The sequence below is a fragment of the Gallinula chloropus genome (assembly GCF_964237585.1).
Source record: "Gallinula chloropus genome assembly, chromosome: 17".
NCBI lineage: Eukaryota > Metazoa > Chordata > Aves > Gruiformes > Rallidae > Gallinula > Gallinula chloropus.
Genome location: NC_140102.1, coordinates 2,540,741 through 2,556,535, shown reverse-complemented (window position 1 = coordinate 2,556,535; position 15,795 = coordinate 2,540,741). Strand labels below are relative to the sequence as shown.

General features: G+C 40.7%; 1 protein-coding gene across 6 annotated transcripts in view; it reads right to left on the bottom strand.

Annotated features, from left to right (window-relative positions):
- The window catches only part of RIMBP2 (RIMS binding protein 2), a gene marked incomplete at both ends in the record, with an annotated part of 52,085 nt that overhangs the window by 23,050 nt on the left and 13,240 nt on the right, over nt 1-15,795 (bottom strand). For all 6 annotated transcript variants that reach the window (XM_084272159.1, XM_084272160.1, XM_084272164.1 and 3 more), the window contains 7 exons: nt 1,392-1,541; nt 4,209-4,676; nt 5,087-5,238; nt 8,587-9,396; nt 9,809-9,918; nt 10,728-10,804; nt 13,957-14,108. In XM_084272159.1, the coding sequence (XP_084128285.1) occupies nt 1,392-1,541; nt 4,209-4,676; nt 5,087-5,238; nt 8,587-9,396; nt 9,809-9,918; nt 10,728-10,804; nt 13,957-14,108 (1,919 nt within the window). The remainder of the gene's footprint in view (nt 1-1,391; nt 1,542-4,208; nt 4,677-5,086; nt 5,239-8,586; nt 9,397-9,808; nt 9,919-10,727; nt 10,805-13,956; nt 14,109-15,795) is intronic.

Below are 15,795 nucleotides of genomic sequence, written 5' to 3'. Positions count from 1 at the left end.
AAGGACAAACTTTCAGATGGAAACATCTGACTGAAGAATCAAATATTCTAGAAGTACTAGAATGCTGGAAATGACTTCATTCCTTCCCCCAGAAATACTGATAATAAAATAATTTCTCTGGTACCAGATCAAGCCCAACAGCTCTGTAACACACTGATACCAATCAATCCCAGCAGTGAGAAGAAAATGTCTATAATAAGCAATTTCTCCAAATCGAAGATGGATTTGTCCTCCAAATACAGGAGACTTTCTATTCTTGTAATTCTTTGAAGATAATTCTGGAGCTAAAAAGATTGTAGGGTGAAGCCTTTAGTAGTAATTCTTGGTGTCAAGCCCATAAATGTTTTGCAAGTCTTCAGACACACTATATTAGGATCATCTTAGAAAAAAGGCCACTGCAGGTTAAACAATGGTTTTTGTTTCTTTTTGAAGTTAAAAGACCAGGCTATATTCTAATGCCTCATTTTTCACAGCTAAACTTTGTGACTTTTATACTAAACTTTTATTATTTCCATTCCAGCAGAATCTTGGTCGTGTTCTCTAGGTTCTTGGCTGTATCCCGACAGACTTGTGGGTTACACTGCACAGGTTATAAAAGGCCAATAATGCTGGAAAAAAGCCCTGACTGCTTGGGCAAATCAGTCTACAGGGACTTGGCAAACTGTCTCCCAGGCTTATCCATTGTGGTTCTAATAACAAGATTGCCTTCCTAATTTTTAAGTTCACAAAGAAAGTCTGCTAGAGACTAACATACCACAGAACTGTGATCCATGCCACCCTTCCCTGTGGTGCATTTTAAACTGGGGAGTTTAAAAATCAGTCTATCCTCCTGCAGGACAGACATGGAGGATTCCCATTAACAGCCATGTCTAATGCTAATAAAAATCTTGATAAAAAATATTAACAGGATCAGACTAAAAGATGCACAAAATTCTTCTGGCAACATCCTTCTATTCATTACAGCATGCCAAGTGTACAGTGTTGGTTTCTTGCTAATTGGGATTCTAGGTTATGGCTTTTATGGACCACACAAAAAATCCTTCCCTTTTTCCAGCAGTGACACATCATAGGGAAAAAACCCACAGCCCAAACACGACATTCCAGTCCCATTTTCTATTTCAGTTTTTCCAGCTTCAGTTTTTCTGTTTCCAGTGCTCCAGACTGTTGCTTGGGAAAACAATTTATAGGTGCATGGTGCCAAGCAATCAGTTCCCATTAGACAAGTGTTATGCTCCAGTAAGAGGATATTCATCTACCTCCCCACAATTTAGCTTTAAATATGTAGTTAGTGATATGCCTGCAATAATCAGATGATGACCTGGACAGGCTGCTTCATAAAATGCTTATTTCGTGTTGGACACCTGACACAAGAAGATGACCAGGCTACTTACTTGCTTTCCAAGTTCTGACCCTTTGAGGAAATCATCAACTGAAGCCCCTCTTCTTTTGACATTAGGAGAATCATAGCCATCTTCCTCGTCATCTGAGTTGGCATACTGGGCTGCATTACTCCGTTCACTAAAAACACTCCTCCTCTCCATCTAACAAAGCAACAGAAAATGGAAAATTGTGAAGCAGGTTTGTTCCTGGAGCCAATGGGAGAAATCACAAACACAAGACATAAGGACTCAGTGAGAGCATTGGTTTAAAGCGCTGGGAGTTTCCCCTGACTGCGAACTTTGTTTTCAAGAATTCTTTGCTTCTCACATTACTCTCACTCAGAAATAATTATATGCTTCTATGTGACCATCAAAGTTTCTCCCCTGTGCCACTTATGTCAAAACTCTCAGTATTCCACAAGTCAGAGGCTGGTCACAAAGACAGTAATTTCCCCTGGGCAGGGGGTTTGGCAGCAGACCTACCCACTGCAGTGATTCCCACCTCTGTACAAAGAAAAGCTATAGAAAGAGAGCTCCTCCTCTGCTCTGAGGTAACTCTCAGCCTCAGCTACTGATTCCAGCTCTCATGACAATAACCATGAGCCATCTCACAGACTGGATGAAGGGCAGTGGGAGGACACACAGCTTCTGCACCAGCCTGCTGCAAGGGAAGGATTTCTTCTACTGGGGACTAAACATGATAAATATCATTGGCACAATCTGATTTAATTTAAAGTGAATCCATCTGTAAACTTCTGTCCAGATCCCTGAATTAAACATTTCAAGCATCACTGAAATTAATGTAATTAAACATGGTTCAGAGCATGTGTTATGTCAGCAATTTTCCAAACCAGGGGAAGTATTTCAGTTCTTTTTTTCTATATGGTTGCTAAATCAACTTTCACTTCATTCTACCAAAGAAACTAAATGTCTTTTCTCCCTCTATTACACTCATTCCAGTTTGCTTTCTTTATAAAACAAAGAAAAAGATATACACATGCACATGTACACCTATGAATTAGTAGACCTAATTCATCCAGAATTATTCAGCTTCCCAAAAGCTGTATCATCTCCCACTGGCTCAATTCTATCCCAAACCAGGAAAAGTCAGTAAGTTGGGGCTCCTAAGACATGTGTGAACTGTCAGAATTAATGGAGTTATTTTGGAGAGACAATGGGAGCTGAAAGACTGGACACAAAAACTAATGACTGCCAGATGAAGGACCAAAAGTGACACAAAAAGTGACACCAGAGTTTGAAACAGGTAAGGCACAGTTGTGAGCAGCTTGTGGTGAGAAAGTAACTGCCCAGTGCACTGAGGGTATTTAAATATTGTGTGTTTGGGTAGTAAAATCAGACCATGTTGTCAGGATGCATGTGCATCAGCTATGCTGATGCAAGAGCCTCAAGTATGGGATTTAAATTAACTCACAAACACGAGTCACTGCAGCAGCCATGGGCCATAACGATCTCGAAAGCAGGGAGTCTGCTTCAGGCAGTGATGCTTCTGGCAGCTACACAAGGAGCTGTAATGAAAAGCTTTCACATGGCAGCTGTTTGAAGCAGCTGTAAACATCTGTGGAGGTGTAGCACTGAGAAAGGGGCACTCTTGAAGAGCAAATATAGACCATTGCCTGTGTATCCATGACAGCATAGAAAGTAGTGCTTCACGTGCATCTAGCCTGATATTTGCAATTTTGAAATGTAAGATGGGTTCAGAATACTAACATGTCTCATATCTGACTGGTTGGATTCCCCTGTAGAAATGAGACTCTGTCCTCATTTTGCACAGTGTCAAAAAGATTAGCTCTCACAGTAAGTCTGCTCAGGACTTTTTTCTATCTACCTATTTCTTGGCCCATCTTTACACTGAACTTCATTGGTTTTGGTCTCTTTCAAACTATTTTAGTAGTTCTCACAGGCACAAGATTCCCTTTGGACTCCTACATGATCCAGGCACAAATTTTAATAATTCTTCTTTTCTTATTCAGAAAGAAGGCTCTACACTTGCGGAGACATTTCCAGTGATGTTGTGGGGTTTCTACTGCTGACCAAAGGCTGATCAATGCTCTTTATGGTTATAAACATATTTGTGGAAGAAGGCAGAGAATTTAACAAACTGCTTAGGTTCAGGGTTTAGGAATAATTAGCTGCTCCTTAAAGCATGATCTCAGATGGATCTCAGAATCATAGGGGTTGGAAGGGACCTCAAGGGTTCAAGTCCAACACCCCTGCCAAAGCAGGTTCTGTACTGAACCAGGATGTTTTCAGAACAGAATTATTTTCCCTTTGTTTCATTCACAAACACAGGTCAGCCTTTTTGTCCCATGTCTGCACAGAGATGGGTGCTAGGTGGCAATTCCACTAAACCAGCCCACTACACACAGAATTTACAACCTATTTACCTTGTTACAGGATTAGAAAAACCCACCTAAATTTACACTAATTGGTTAGTAAGTCCTGCATCATCTACAATTAGGGCAGCATGTTTCCTCTTTATCAGCCTTTCAGCTCTCCTCCAAGGATACTTTTGATCAAAACTTGCTTCTTATCAATCCTTCAGACCTTCTTCAAAAGCAGAGTTGTTAACAAAGCAAGTCAGTACATTTAACCCTAAATTAAAGAGTGTCTAAGCACTAACCCAAACACATTTCTGTCCCTGTGAAAATCCTACTGTATGGGTATCAAAAGTACAATTTCCAGTCTGTGCAGATCAATCCATGCTACAGTGTAATTCATGCTACTCGTGATAAGAAATATTTGCTGGAAAGTGCCATAATGAATAAAGCCAGACCCCAAAAGATCCCCTAGGAGAAAGTTTGCCTTTACCCTATTGCTCTCAGCAACTCGCTGTGCAGCTTCTCTTGCCATGGCTTTTGCGACAGTGTTTGGAACAGGTGTGCCTTGAGGCTGAGGGAGTATTCGGTTGGGCGATGGAGACCTCCTCCCCTGGAGCGGGCTGGGAAAGTTAGGAGCAGGCGGCTCAAGCGTATGTCCATGAACAGGGGATGCTGAACGAGTCTGCTCCCATGACTCATCCATTTTTAAATGGGGACCTAAATGTTCTTCTTTGGTTTCTGGGGCTCCGGCACTTGCTAATGGCTTAGATTTGGGAGCAGTTCTGGGGTGAGGGGTTGGAGGCACCAGTAGGTCAGATGGGATGGCAGCAACAGAAGAGTCCACTGATTCCCCTTGTGCAGAGAGCGTTCGAACAGTAACTTCCTTTGCTTCCAGACTCCTTATTCTCATTAGCTCCACCAATGTGTTCTCTGCTGTTGGAAAGATGACCTCTGCCACCTGAACACATAGACAAGCAACTTACTAACATGAAGATATCTGTTTCCCTCCCCTCAACCCCAATAAAGTACAACCTTCAAGCTCTCAACATGGAGTGAGTTATTTCCAATGCAGAATGGGCTGCAAGAGCCCACATTAGGGCTCCATACCAATCAGCACCAGTTACCACATTAGGGCTCCATACCAATCAGCACCAGTTACCTTTTATCTTTTGAAGCCATTTATCCAAAAGCTTACGTGTTCAAAGGAAGCTAATGAACAAGTCATGCACAAACAAAAGAGCAGGTTCCACTGAAAACAGAAAACCCTGCACACAGGGAAGAGCTGCCACATGTTTATTGTTGCCTTTACCTGTCAGTGGAAATTCACCTAACGTAGATGGTCTCTGAAAGGCTGGAAGGAGAACTCACCCGTTGACCTTTTGCATAAACACCATAGCCTGTGACATTGGCGCCATGGGAGGTCCCTGTTGCTGTCAGAGTTGGTGGTTTCCAGGACACCTGTATGGTTGCAGGGGTGGACCCAGCCCGCACAGTAACATCTTGAGGTGGAGCTGGAGGACCTAGGATGGACAAGGCTGGTCACTATTGAGACTTAGATCAGAACTATGCAAGTCAACTGACACACTTGCTAATACAAAATGACATTTCTCAGAGCATGTCCCAATTCATTTTTAAATTAAGATGACAAGATATCCTTATTGCAGGTGTTACGTGAAACAGAAGCATACACTCAGCAGGTCATGATGGAGCAGGAACTGACCCTCAGCTTATAGCCAAGCTCTAGTTCTTTGCAAGGTAGACTGTACTTGCAACTTGCCCTGGCCTAATTTTTATCCCTCCAGGCTACGTAATTGCCATTTACCTTGAATGCAGAAAATGTTAACACAAAAATGCAGGGAGAAAAAGGCCCAGGAGTGGCACTTAGGGGAAAACTGCTGCAGATGACAGTAAATAACTTTTCTGTATATATCTCTGCATTGAATGCATACTCAGAGAGCACATTCAAATTCTGCCTCTCTGGACTACAGGAAGCTTTAAGTCATGATTTATATGCCAGAAGCACATTGACACAAGGAGTGATGGGGACAGCAAAACAAAACTTTATCCTTTTCAACAGGCATCATGTTGGTTTAAAGCACAACCTGAATAAAATCTTTTATCTGCACTGGGGAAAAAAAAAAATACACCTACTAATCTTCTAAGGCATTTCCAGTATGTTAGTGTAATAGCACACCAAGTACATCCTTAATTAAAAGACATTGTTACCCTACTATAAATAGCTCTACTTTAGACAGAAAGCCAAAGTAAAAATACCATAGATACTATTAGTTCATGAATATTTCAGGCATCCTGTTGTGTTAATTTAACAGTCAAAGCTTGAGAAGTGTTGCATGCTAAACCATTGCAGAAGCAGGGGTCAGCTGTAGTCATTTCTGGGTAACAGCTGGGAGAATACAAACCCTGGTTGCTCAGAGGCTGCTTTTGCCAGCAAACTGAGCACAATCAATTTCTATTCATCTACCAAAAAAGCTACAAATATTTTAACTGTGTGCATTCACTGCTATGAAACAGATCATGATACCAGTGTAAATACCACACAAGCCCCAGCCTCCAGAAATGCTGGCAAACTGTCAAGGCATTTCTGTGGTTTGCTGTCGCTGAATTTCTTTCTCTAGAGGGTAGGAGATGTTCATGGCACTACAGGCACAACATGGAATTTTTGCCTATGTCCCTTCCACCTATAATGTATTTTTAACTTCAAGGCCAAAGTATGCAACCTGACCTAATGCTATTCTTGTCCAAGGCAAGGATTTTGATTTAGGACTGACTTTCAGCTTCCCTGACCATCCTATTTTATTGATGGCCAGCATTCCCAATTCAGCACAGCTCCTCAGCTTACAAGAAGGAATGTATCTAGTCCAGTATCTTGTCTATGACAATGACATTAATCTGCTCCTGCAGAAGTCACCTTCCTTCCATTCTCACAAAACCAAACAATCCCCAGAGTGTCTGTCTTGACCATCACAGGCTGTAACAGACACAGGCTTAATAAACTGTAATGCCCAAGGCTCAGTATTTTACCCCATTATTAAAAGGGAGATTAGTCTTGATGGTCTTGGACATCAACATAAACGTTTGTTTAAGAATTCTGCTACAGTATGGTCATCATTAATTTATTACCTAAACAAGCTTAAAAACCACAACAGACCCATTGGTCCCAGACCTGTGTATATTCATGTTTATTTTTAGATCCAGGCACCCAAAAGAGAACTACTTATCTCAAGCAATTCTAATGCTTTGATGAACCAAGAAGAGGAGTTTAATTTTTCAGAAACTAAAGAGCTGCCACCCAGCTTTGGTCCACTAAGATGCAGTATGTTTTCAAGTGTAAATCATGCAAACCATGATGTATCTGCGCAAAGAGAAAAATGAAGAGGTGACCTCTAATTTCCCTGTACATTCCATGCAACCACTTGCTCTCTCTAACTTTGATATGGGAGCAGCTATCTCAGGTTCAGTTCTGCTTTATGGATTCCTAAAAAGCTCCTGAGATTAATACAGTGTGAAAATTTTAAACTGCTCACTGATCCCCCCTCCCTTTTTTGTATAAGTGGCTCCTGTTATCCTTTCCTGGAAGGAAATCACCAAACCCACTAATAAAGAGCAAACTTCTCAGCTTCAAATAAAGCCAGAACATGTAATCATTTGTAAATATATCTGAAGCCCTTAGAAAAACACCAGTTCAGACGTTAGCAGCTGCCTGTGTTGCAGTTCATGCAGCACTGCCTCCAAAACCTGACATTCCCCATGACTAAAGGTTTACGTGCCATCACTCACCCCCATGTGCCTTTGAGAGAAGCACAAAAGATTTCCTTCACACAAAATAATCAGTATGGCTCTCTCAGCATATTATAAATCATCTTTGAAACATGTTACAATCTAGATCAACTGATGGCATTTAAGGGGGAAAACTAATGCAGTCTGAGAGAAAAACCAGTTTTAGTCAAATTAAAGATACTTTGTCTTTTTTTAACTTCTTTCTTTAAACTGTAGTATAGAAGAGAGATACGATTACTCAAAGCCAGTATTGTTTGCAAGAGAAAACCATGACACACTATGATGGTAACTCCCACCACTGATTTCATCAGCATCCCATTCCCTTTGTTTCAACAGCTTTTGAAATACAAACATCAGCCTCTAACCACTTCAACAGTTACTATTTTATTTTGCTGTAACAGTGAAAAGTTTCCGTGCTTTTATAAAGATGCTCTCTGTGAAATGAAGTGGTTGGGAAGATTCTGGGATCTCTGGCTCTAAAAGCAGAGGCCTTACTGCATTTTAACTCAACTGGGGACAGCTCCTTTTCTGCTTTACCATACTTCAGCAACTAGAGGGAGATACAGCATGGTAAGTGTTTGGTCTGAAAAAAAACCTCACTCAAACTGCCTTTCCCAAATAGCAAGTCAGCATACCCAGGAAATTCAAGCCACTATCTAAGGCAGCATCTCTTGACTTCCACAGAACATACACAAGGTTCAAACTGCTCCTCCTTGCAGCAGAGTCCGTGGCAGTGCTACCACTTATCTCATAGATGATTTAAGACGAGAGTAAATGTCTGAGCTGAGGACATCGTTACTGAAACTATCAATTGACAGTAAACATACAAGTTTAACTCAATCAGCATTACTGTGCTGCATATCTCCTTATACACAAGTCACACAAGCTGTGGAAGAGCAGAAGAAAGAAGAAAATAATAAATTTTAAATACTATAAAACAAGCTAATAATCCTTAGCCTGCTCCTCATGAATGTGACAGGGGTTAGAGCATGAAACCAAAGGTTAGATAATATAGAATTTTCAGAGAAACTTAACTGGTGAGTTTTGGGGTAGGGAGAAAAATATCAAACCTGCTGGCAATGTAGAAAATTCCACAAAGGCTTCCTTTTTTTCTCGTTGTTCCAGGGGAAGCTGCCAGGGCATCTGATGGGGTTTTGCCATGACCTTCACCTTGTAGGCCATATTGGGCTTCAAATTAAAAAAATGGTACTTGTAGCTAGCAGCCTTGACAATGTCAAATTCCTCTTCATTAAGAAAGATCACATGACTGTAATTACTATTTGTAGGGAGCCATGACAGCTCAGCAGAAATCTGGGTTATATTGTCCACTTTAAGATTAGAGGGGGCTACTATGACATCCTTCCCAACTAACAAAGTGCACTGCAGTTCATCTGAGTTACCCTTGTTTGTAATGCTCTGGATGGATATTCGGTAGGTACAAGTAGAAATGTTAAGCTTTTCTATAAGCGCTTTCGTTCTGCTTCCCAAGGCTATGTTCATCCGTATCTCTTTGTCAACCAGAACATTGTAGCTGCTAATGGTTCCCCATCCGGGTGGCACTACTGGTGGCTCCCAGCCCACAATGACACTTTTGGCTAGTTGTTTAATAAGGGTAATTTTTCTAGGATAAGGCACAATGTCTTCTCCAATTTCATCAATGTTCACATCCAGAGTCCCTGCGCCATTGCTGATCACGCTAGAGTCTACGTGACTCGGTGGACTTATCTCCAAGAGCTCTCCTTCCAAAGCAGGACCCGAATGGTTGATAAAATTCTGATCTTGTTCACTGCTTAATGTGCTTGATAACCGTGTCTCGTTGTCTTGAACAAAATCCACAAAATTTGAAGGGACTAGTCCTCTTTGTCCATCTAGAAGTTCCCCTGATGAGAAAGAACAATGCCATCAAAATCCTTGAAGGAGCCATGTTGATGCCTTGCAAGTGGACAAGATAAGGAAGAAGATATAAGTGAAAACTGTACAGCAACAACATTCATTGTTTGAGAATGTAAAGGCTTAGCAAGGCAAAACCCAGAACTGCTAGTAAGCTTTTCTTGTCAACTTAAATCTTGCCGGTAGGAAAAGCTGACGATATAAAATATTTTATAATTAGCTATGCCTGCAAGGACCGGCTTTGCTGGTGCAGAAACTCTGTTAATTAACACAATGATGATAGGGGTAATTTTAGCAACTGATTTGGTAGTAGATGAAGGAAAGAACTGGGAGCGTGTTTGACAGATGAACTGATTTGAATCTGCATGAATTAGCATGAATTCACAGATTAAAAAGAAGTACCTTCATAAAACCCATCTTCATCCATATCTCCATACACATAAAGGTACTTTCCTGCCGTAAGGGGGAGCTCTGCTTCTGGATTTTCATTTGGTCCATCAAAAGGGTTGTAACTGCAAGGGAATACAGATGGAAAACGTGTTGACTTAAAACCCTCACACAACTGAATGCTGAGCAGAACTCGCCGCACAGCTCTAAGGCTGCACAGCAAGGCAACTCCACTGTTCAGTCTTTTTGCTTCTCTTCTAAACCATGGATACTCTGAGTGGAGTCTTGGACAGCTTGTTGTGAACTGTAACTATCACCAGCAGGCTGCCATGAAACACAACCTATTTGTTCATGTGCTGTACACTTAAACCCACATCCTTTTCTGTAGAATTTACTTAAACTTTTCTCACTTAATTCTCTCTGAATACACTGGTCACAGTCTTCTTTATTCTTTGAAGTGAATTAAAGCCAACTCAGTTGTGTGGTTTTCTTTTCCAGTCCCCATATTTCATTTGGTTACAATATAAATTGTTAGTCACAGGAATTTTAATCATGAGAGGACTTTATATCTGAAATGTTAATATGCAAAGCAAAGATGTGGAGAACTTTTAAGTCTTTCTTGTGCTGATGAAAAAGTAATTTGTAAGAACAGATCAAGACATCTTCTGTAAAGCAGGAGGTACAGTCAATTCATGTAGACAGTGAAGGCTAGAAATATAGTGGTGGGTAGAAGAGCCATGCCATGTTAAACTTTCTCTGACAGCTGAAGCACGTGGACATGGCACTATGCAGCCAGTGCAAACAGGAAAGGGGTCTGTTATCCATTACATTGGTTCCAGGTAATAAATCAGTGCATGAATAGAAGTGAAGCAAAACCAAATGTTGTATATTACAAATATGTATTACATGTGTAATGAGCTGGGTTTTTTTTTACCTATAACGGGCAATGCAAAGATGGACTTTCCCAGAATATCTCTGCTTTGAGGTATTGGAATTCTGATCATTATCCATCTGTAAAGGAAACAAACAAACAAACAAAAAGGCAATGTGATTTCAAAAATATGCTTATTTTCCTGACAGACAAAGTAAACCAGACAGCAAACACTCAATAATTAAAAAAAATAAATAAACTAATTCTAACATGCTGCAGAACTGATTCATTTTACTTAGATGGGCTCAGGCTAAAAAGGAACAACAATTCAGATTCTAACAGGGCAATGAAACTGAGCTAATTCCTTGACATTTTGCTAGAGATTCAGACAACATGTCTGACACTGGATCTTGGTTTTCCTCAAAAGAGGAAAACTGACAATGCACCAGTAGATGGGTGTTTTTTCACTTGGCCAGTGGAGATGGCTGTGACATCAACCACACCACTCCTTTTCATGCTGCTGACTAAATAAATAGGCACGGCTGAACCATACCCATCCCTCTGACTACCTCACCCTCCTTAGCTTTTACTTAATCGTCATTGAAGTACAGTAAACTCATTTACTACTAGATGACCTGTTGTAAGTGATATTCTTAGAGTTTCTGAGTGTAGTACAGCTATATGATCACACAGACAACCTAGGATGATACCCTAACATTTCAATCAGAAACCAATAGCAGAAACCCACTACTGGTGGCTAAGATCTTAAGAGAAGTGCTGAGTTTGAAGCAGGTGCAAGTGTCAACTTCCAAACACTTGGAAACAGTATCACATAAAATATAGCCCCTTTCCAATCCAATCCACAGTAGCAGCTTCTGTTGAATTCTGCCCCTTCCACTAACTGAAAGAAAGAATATATTACCTCTGAATTTACCATCATATTTGAGTCAGTTACATAAAACCACACATTTAGTACATCACAAATCTAGTCTACAAAACCTGAAGACTAAATTGTGGCGCTGAATCAAACAGGCACCACCTATTCTGGCTCTGCACCAAGCACCACAGTGGTAAATACTAAGTACGGAAAAAAAGTGCAGCAGAGGAACTTGCAGGCCCAGGCATTTTTCTTCTAAACTGAGTCCCAAGATGTAGATTAGCCTCCTGAATTACCACAACCCACACAGGTTGGGCCTGGAGCATCTCCCCTGTGAGGAAAGGCTGAGTGAGCTGGGACTGTTCAGCCTGGAGAAAAGAAGACTAAAGGGGGATACAGGGGGAATGGGCAGCCCCTTTTCAGTGTCTGTGGGGACAGGACAAGGGGCAATGGCTGCAAGTTAGAGTATAGGAAGAACTTTTCCCCAATGAGGGTGAGGGAGCCCTGGGACAGGCTGCCCAGGGGGTGTGGAGTCTCCTTCTCTGGAGATATTCCAGACCTGTCTGGACATTGACATGTGCAATATGAGCCAGGGAGCTGCTTTGGCAGGGGGGTTGGACCGGATGATCTCTCAAGGTCCCTTCCAGCCCCTATGATTCTATGATACTCTGCCAGTGAGCACAGCTATCAAGTATTGTCCCCAGTATAGCATTTGGGGATGCAAGTTTTGAAGGTTCATTATCCTGATTCCTTTTTATGGGCATGTCATAGAGCTCCTAACTAACCCAGTAATGCTTATTCTGACACTGTTACTAATAACCATCAGGGAAGTTGCAGATATATTTGTGCAGAGTATCATTTTTTAATTTCAGACTTCAGAGCATTCTGCTCTATTTTGAGATTTTTATTCATCCACTCTCCCCTTGGGTCTGGATACCTCTAAAAAAGAATGGTGCTTACTTTCTGTGAGCTTGCATAATGTAAGTATGCATAGCATAATTGCACTCTAGATGGCACACAATGAGCAATTCTGCAAAAAAAAGGGCTTGACATTCTTAGGGAGAGATAACTCAAAAATAATAGAAAAAGAGAATTCAATTTGACGTGTGCTGCTTCTGTTCCTTGCTCTTAGTTCTGCTTCCCTAAGCCTTGTTGCTAAGCTGCTTTTTCTTGTTGGACTACTTCAGGCTGCTTTTTCCTTCGACCTCTTCAAAAAACAGTGGGTGTTCCCACTTTCCAGTAATGCTGCCACACATAAGCATACACATATATTTATTTGTGAATAAATCCTTAGATATGCCCATGGATTTCCTACCATACAAGAATCTAATATTTTCCTGAATATCCTACACCATACTCAGGCTCATGATACATTTGAAAACATTTTGAGTCCACCAACTTTGACAGGTCCTGTAGCAATGAATATAAAATAGATGAAAAGATAGGCACACAGTTTCAATTTATTTACTTCTGTAAAGATCAAGAATGGGATTTAGGAGGTGAGAGGTAAAATCTGAAGATCATTTCCTCATGGCTGTTTGCCCATATAAAACAGGCTCACAGTATTTAATAGAAAATAATATCCTTCCATACAGTTCTCAAAATGAGTCCTATACCTCCTTATATTTCATATTTGTCTTATATATCAACAACCAACTTGCTTAAGCATATTTGTAAAGCTCTTCTGAGCTTCCCAGTGGCTTCCTACTAGAATTCTACTGAAAAACAGAACCCATTTCTATGAAATTACGAACAGAACCTTTCAAAAGTAAAATTAAACACGGGCTGTAAAGCTAAAGGTTGGAAGAGTTTACTGACAACGTCTCACAACTTTCATTTCCAAGTTACAGGCTCAAAATCAGTTTAGGAACGTGTGCTAGAAGCTGCTGTCAGTGCGTAACATCAGCCTAGATGTAATGAGGAGGTAAACACATTATCAAAACCAGGCAAAGAACAGATCCTGCAGAAAGAGCTACTTCTCTGTCAGAGCATCCCTGCCTGGACAGGGCACTGTGTGGAATTTCTCTCCTGTTTGCCTAGCCACACCACTTGTTAGGTAGAATAAAATAATAATAAACCCAGATTACATAAACGGAGAGAGAAGTGCTGTCTTACACCTCATGGACAGAAATAGTACAGCACTGAATGTATCAGTGAAGGCTGAGGTTTTCATAAAAGCTTGAGGTTTTCACACACCCATGTTTTAGGCTGTGTAACTAGGCTATCAGCTGAGACTTCTTAGAAAATTTCAGTTAAATTCCCAATAGTCGTGGTCCCAAAGCTGTCTCAGAAGAAGACAACACTCATGTCTTGAGTTTTTAAAAGTGGGTGGATGAACCTGCATTAGTCCCCTGGGGAAGAGAGGTCTTGGCCCCATAACACACACTTTGAGTAAAAGATTTTACAAAGACTCACGGCTGAATCAAATCTGCATCTTGGGGTTCCAGGTCTGGATTTGGACAGGAATGTAGGTTTGACAGACAGTTGCTCTGGTTTGTCTCCAGATATCTGAAGGGGCCGTATGAACTCTGAAATCACACAACGACTTCCAGAAGGACTTTCATGACCTGGCAGTGAACAAAACACATAGGAGAATAAAATCATTGTTCTCCAGCAGAAACACTGCCAGCTGATGAGCAGCAGTGAATTACTTTCTCCTCCCATTGGAAATCATTCTAGAAAAAGAGTAAGGTAGTTAAACCTCAGAGCACAAAAGCAGCTAAATCTACTAGTCCCCAGCCTTTTGGGGAATGAATAACTCAACAATATGTAATAGTAAATAATGTAGAAACTGAGGGCATTTTAATTAAAAAAAACCCCTCAAAGTCAATTTTTTTCCTAATAAAAAAGCCAACCCACTTTTGTTCTGAGCATTCTTATCTTTGGAGAAGTTAGCTGACACGCTGTTTAACATGCCAGCATTAAAACACTGCGATTGGAACCCTTCTGTTCCTTTCAGGAGCTCTGGCATATACTAGAAAGTGGAATCAAGTCATGCATTTGTCCTATAAGAAAACAACTGAAATACTAATAGTTTAGTTTCATTTGGAAATGAGGGGAAGTGGTTTGGCTTTTTGTAGGGCAGTATGTTCCAAGATTGGTATTTTTTCAGAGTACTTCATTAACATCACTACTAAAACACACATTATTTGATCACAGAGCAATCTCTCCAGTTTCTATGGACTGGAAGACATAGACTATGAAAAAGGAAATATCTCCAGAAATGCTAGTTGAATACTTTTACTGTGCTTCTTTAAAACACTTAAAAATAAAAAGGAAAAAACAGTTTATACTGCACATTAAAGGACCTAAGGAGGCAGCCTTGCAAGAGGCTGAACACTTATCTCCTGTGAAGTGAAAACTAGGTCTAATGTGATGGGAGGCAAGTAAAAAGAACAACTTCATCAAGGTTGCCAGAGGGACTAAAAGTGTCATATAAAATACTTCCACATTTTATCCCCTTTTACTCTTAGTTTAATCCCCAAACCACATGAAAACAAGCAGGAAATTGTAAACTGAGCCTGATTATACTTGCAACATCAGCACAAGTTATAGCACAGCACAGAGTATAGGGCATTGCTGACACAATCAGATATGCAGAGTGCCTTCTGCTTTCTCTCTCATTAATATAATGAGCCCGTGCTCTAATTTTTCAGACCCTGAATATGTGTAGGTTCAGCACTTCCTCTCCAGCCAGAAGTCTGGACAGCAATGTTTTGCTACTGAATCGCAAGCTTCCCAAACACATGTCACCAGGAATTATCAGTGGAACCTCTTTATTCATATTGCACAGGAGAATAAGCTCCAAAACATATCATCAGAGGGTTTTTCTGGTGTGCTCCTTAGTCCAACATGATTAATTTTCTCTGCATCACTGTAATTTACAGCAGGACAGCTTAAGCACATTGACAGCAGGGAAATATACAAGTCATCATTCAAAAGATTAATTACAACCAGTGTGCTTACAGCAATCCCCAGGCTGGAAAAGGGCACAGTTTTATTCTTGGAACCTTTCTCACACATGTAACAGAAAAGACATCCCTGTTCAGAAACCTTTAGCCAATTTAGCTCCTTCTGTTTGCTGTTAATGTGCTTGCCATATCAGTCTGTCAGCGCCAAGCCTATAAATAATTGGTCCAACTGTGATTATTCATTCAAAAGAGACTGTTGTTTGGTCTCATACCTCCTGGATTTTTCAGGCTTCGTTGTTAAATTAGTTGCACTACATACAAAATGTGGGGAAAGATTCTTGGA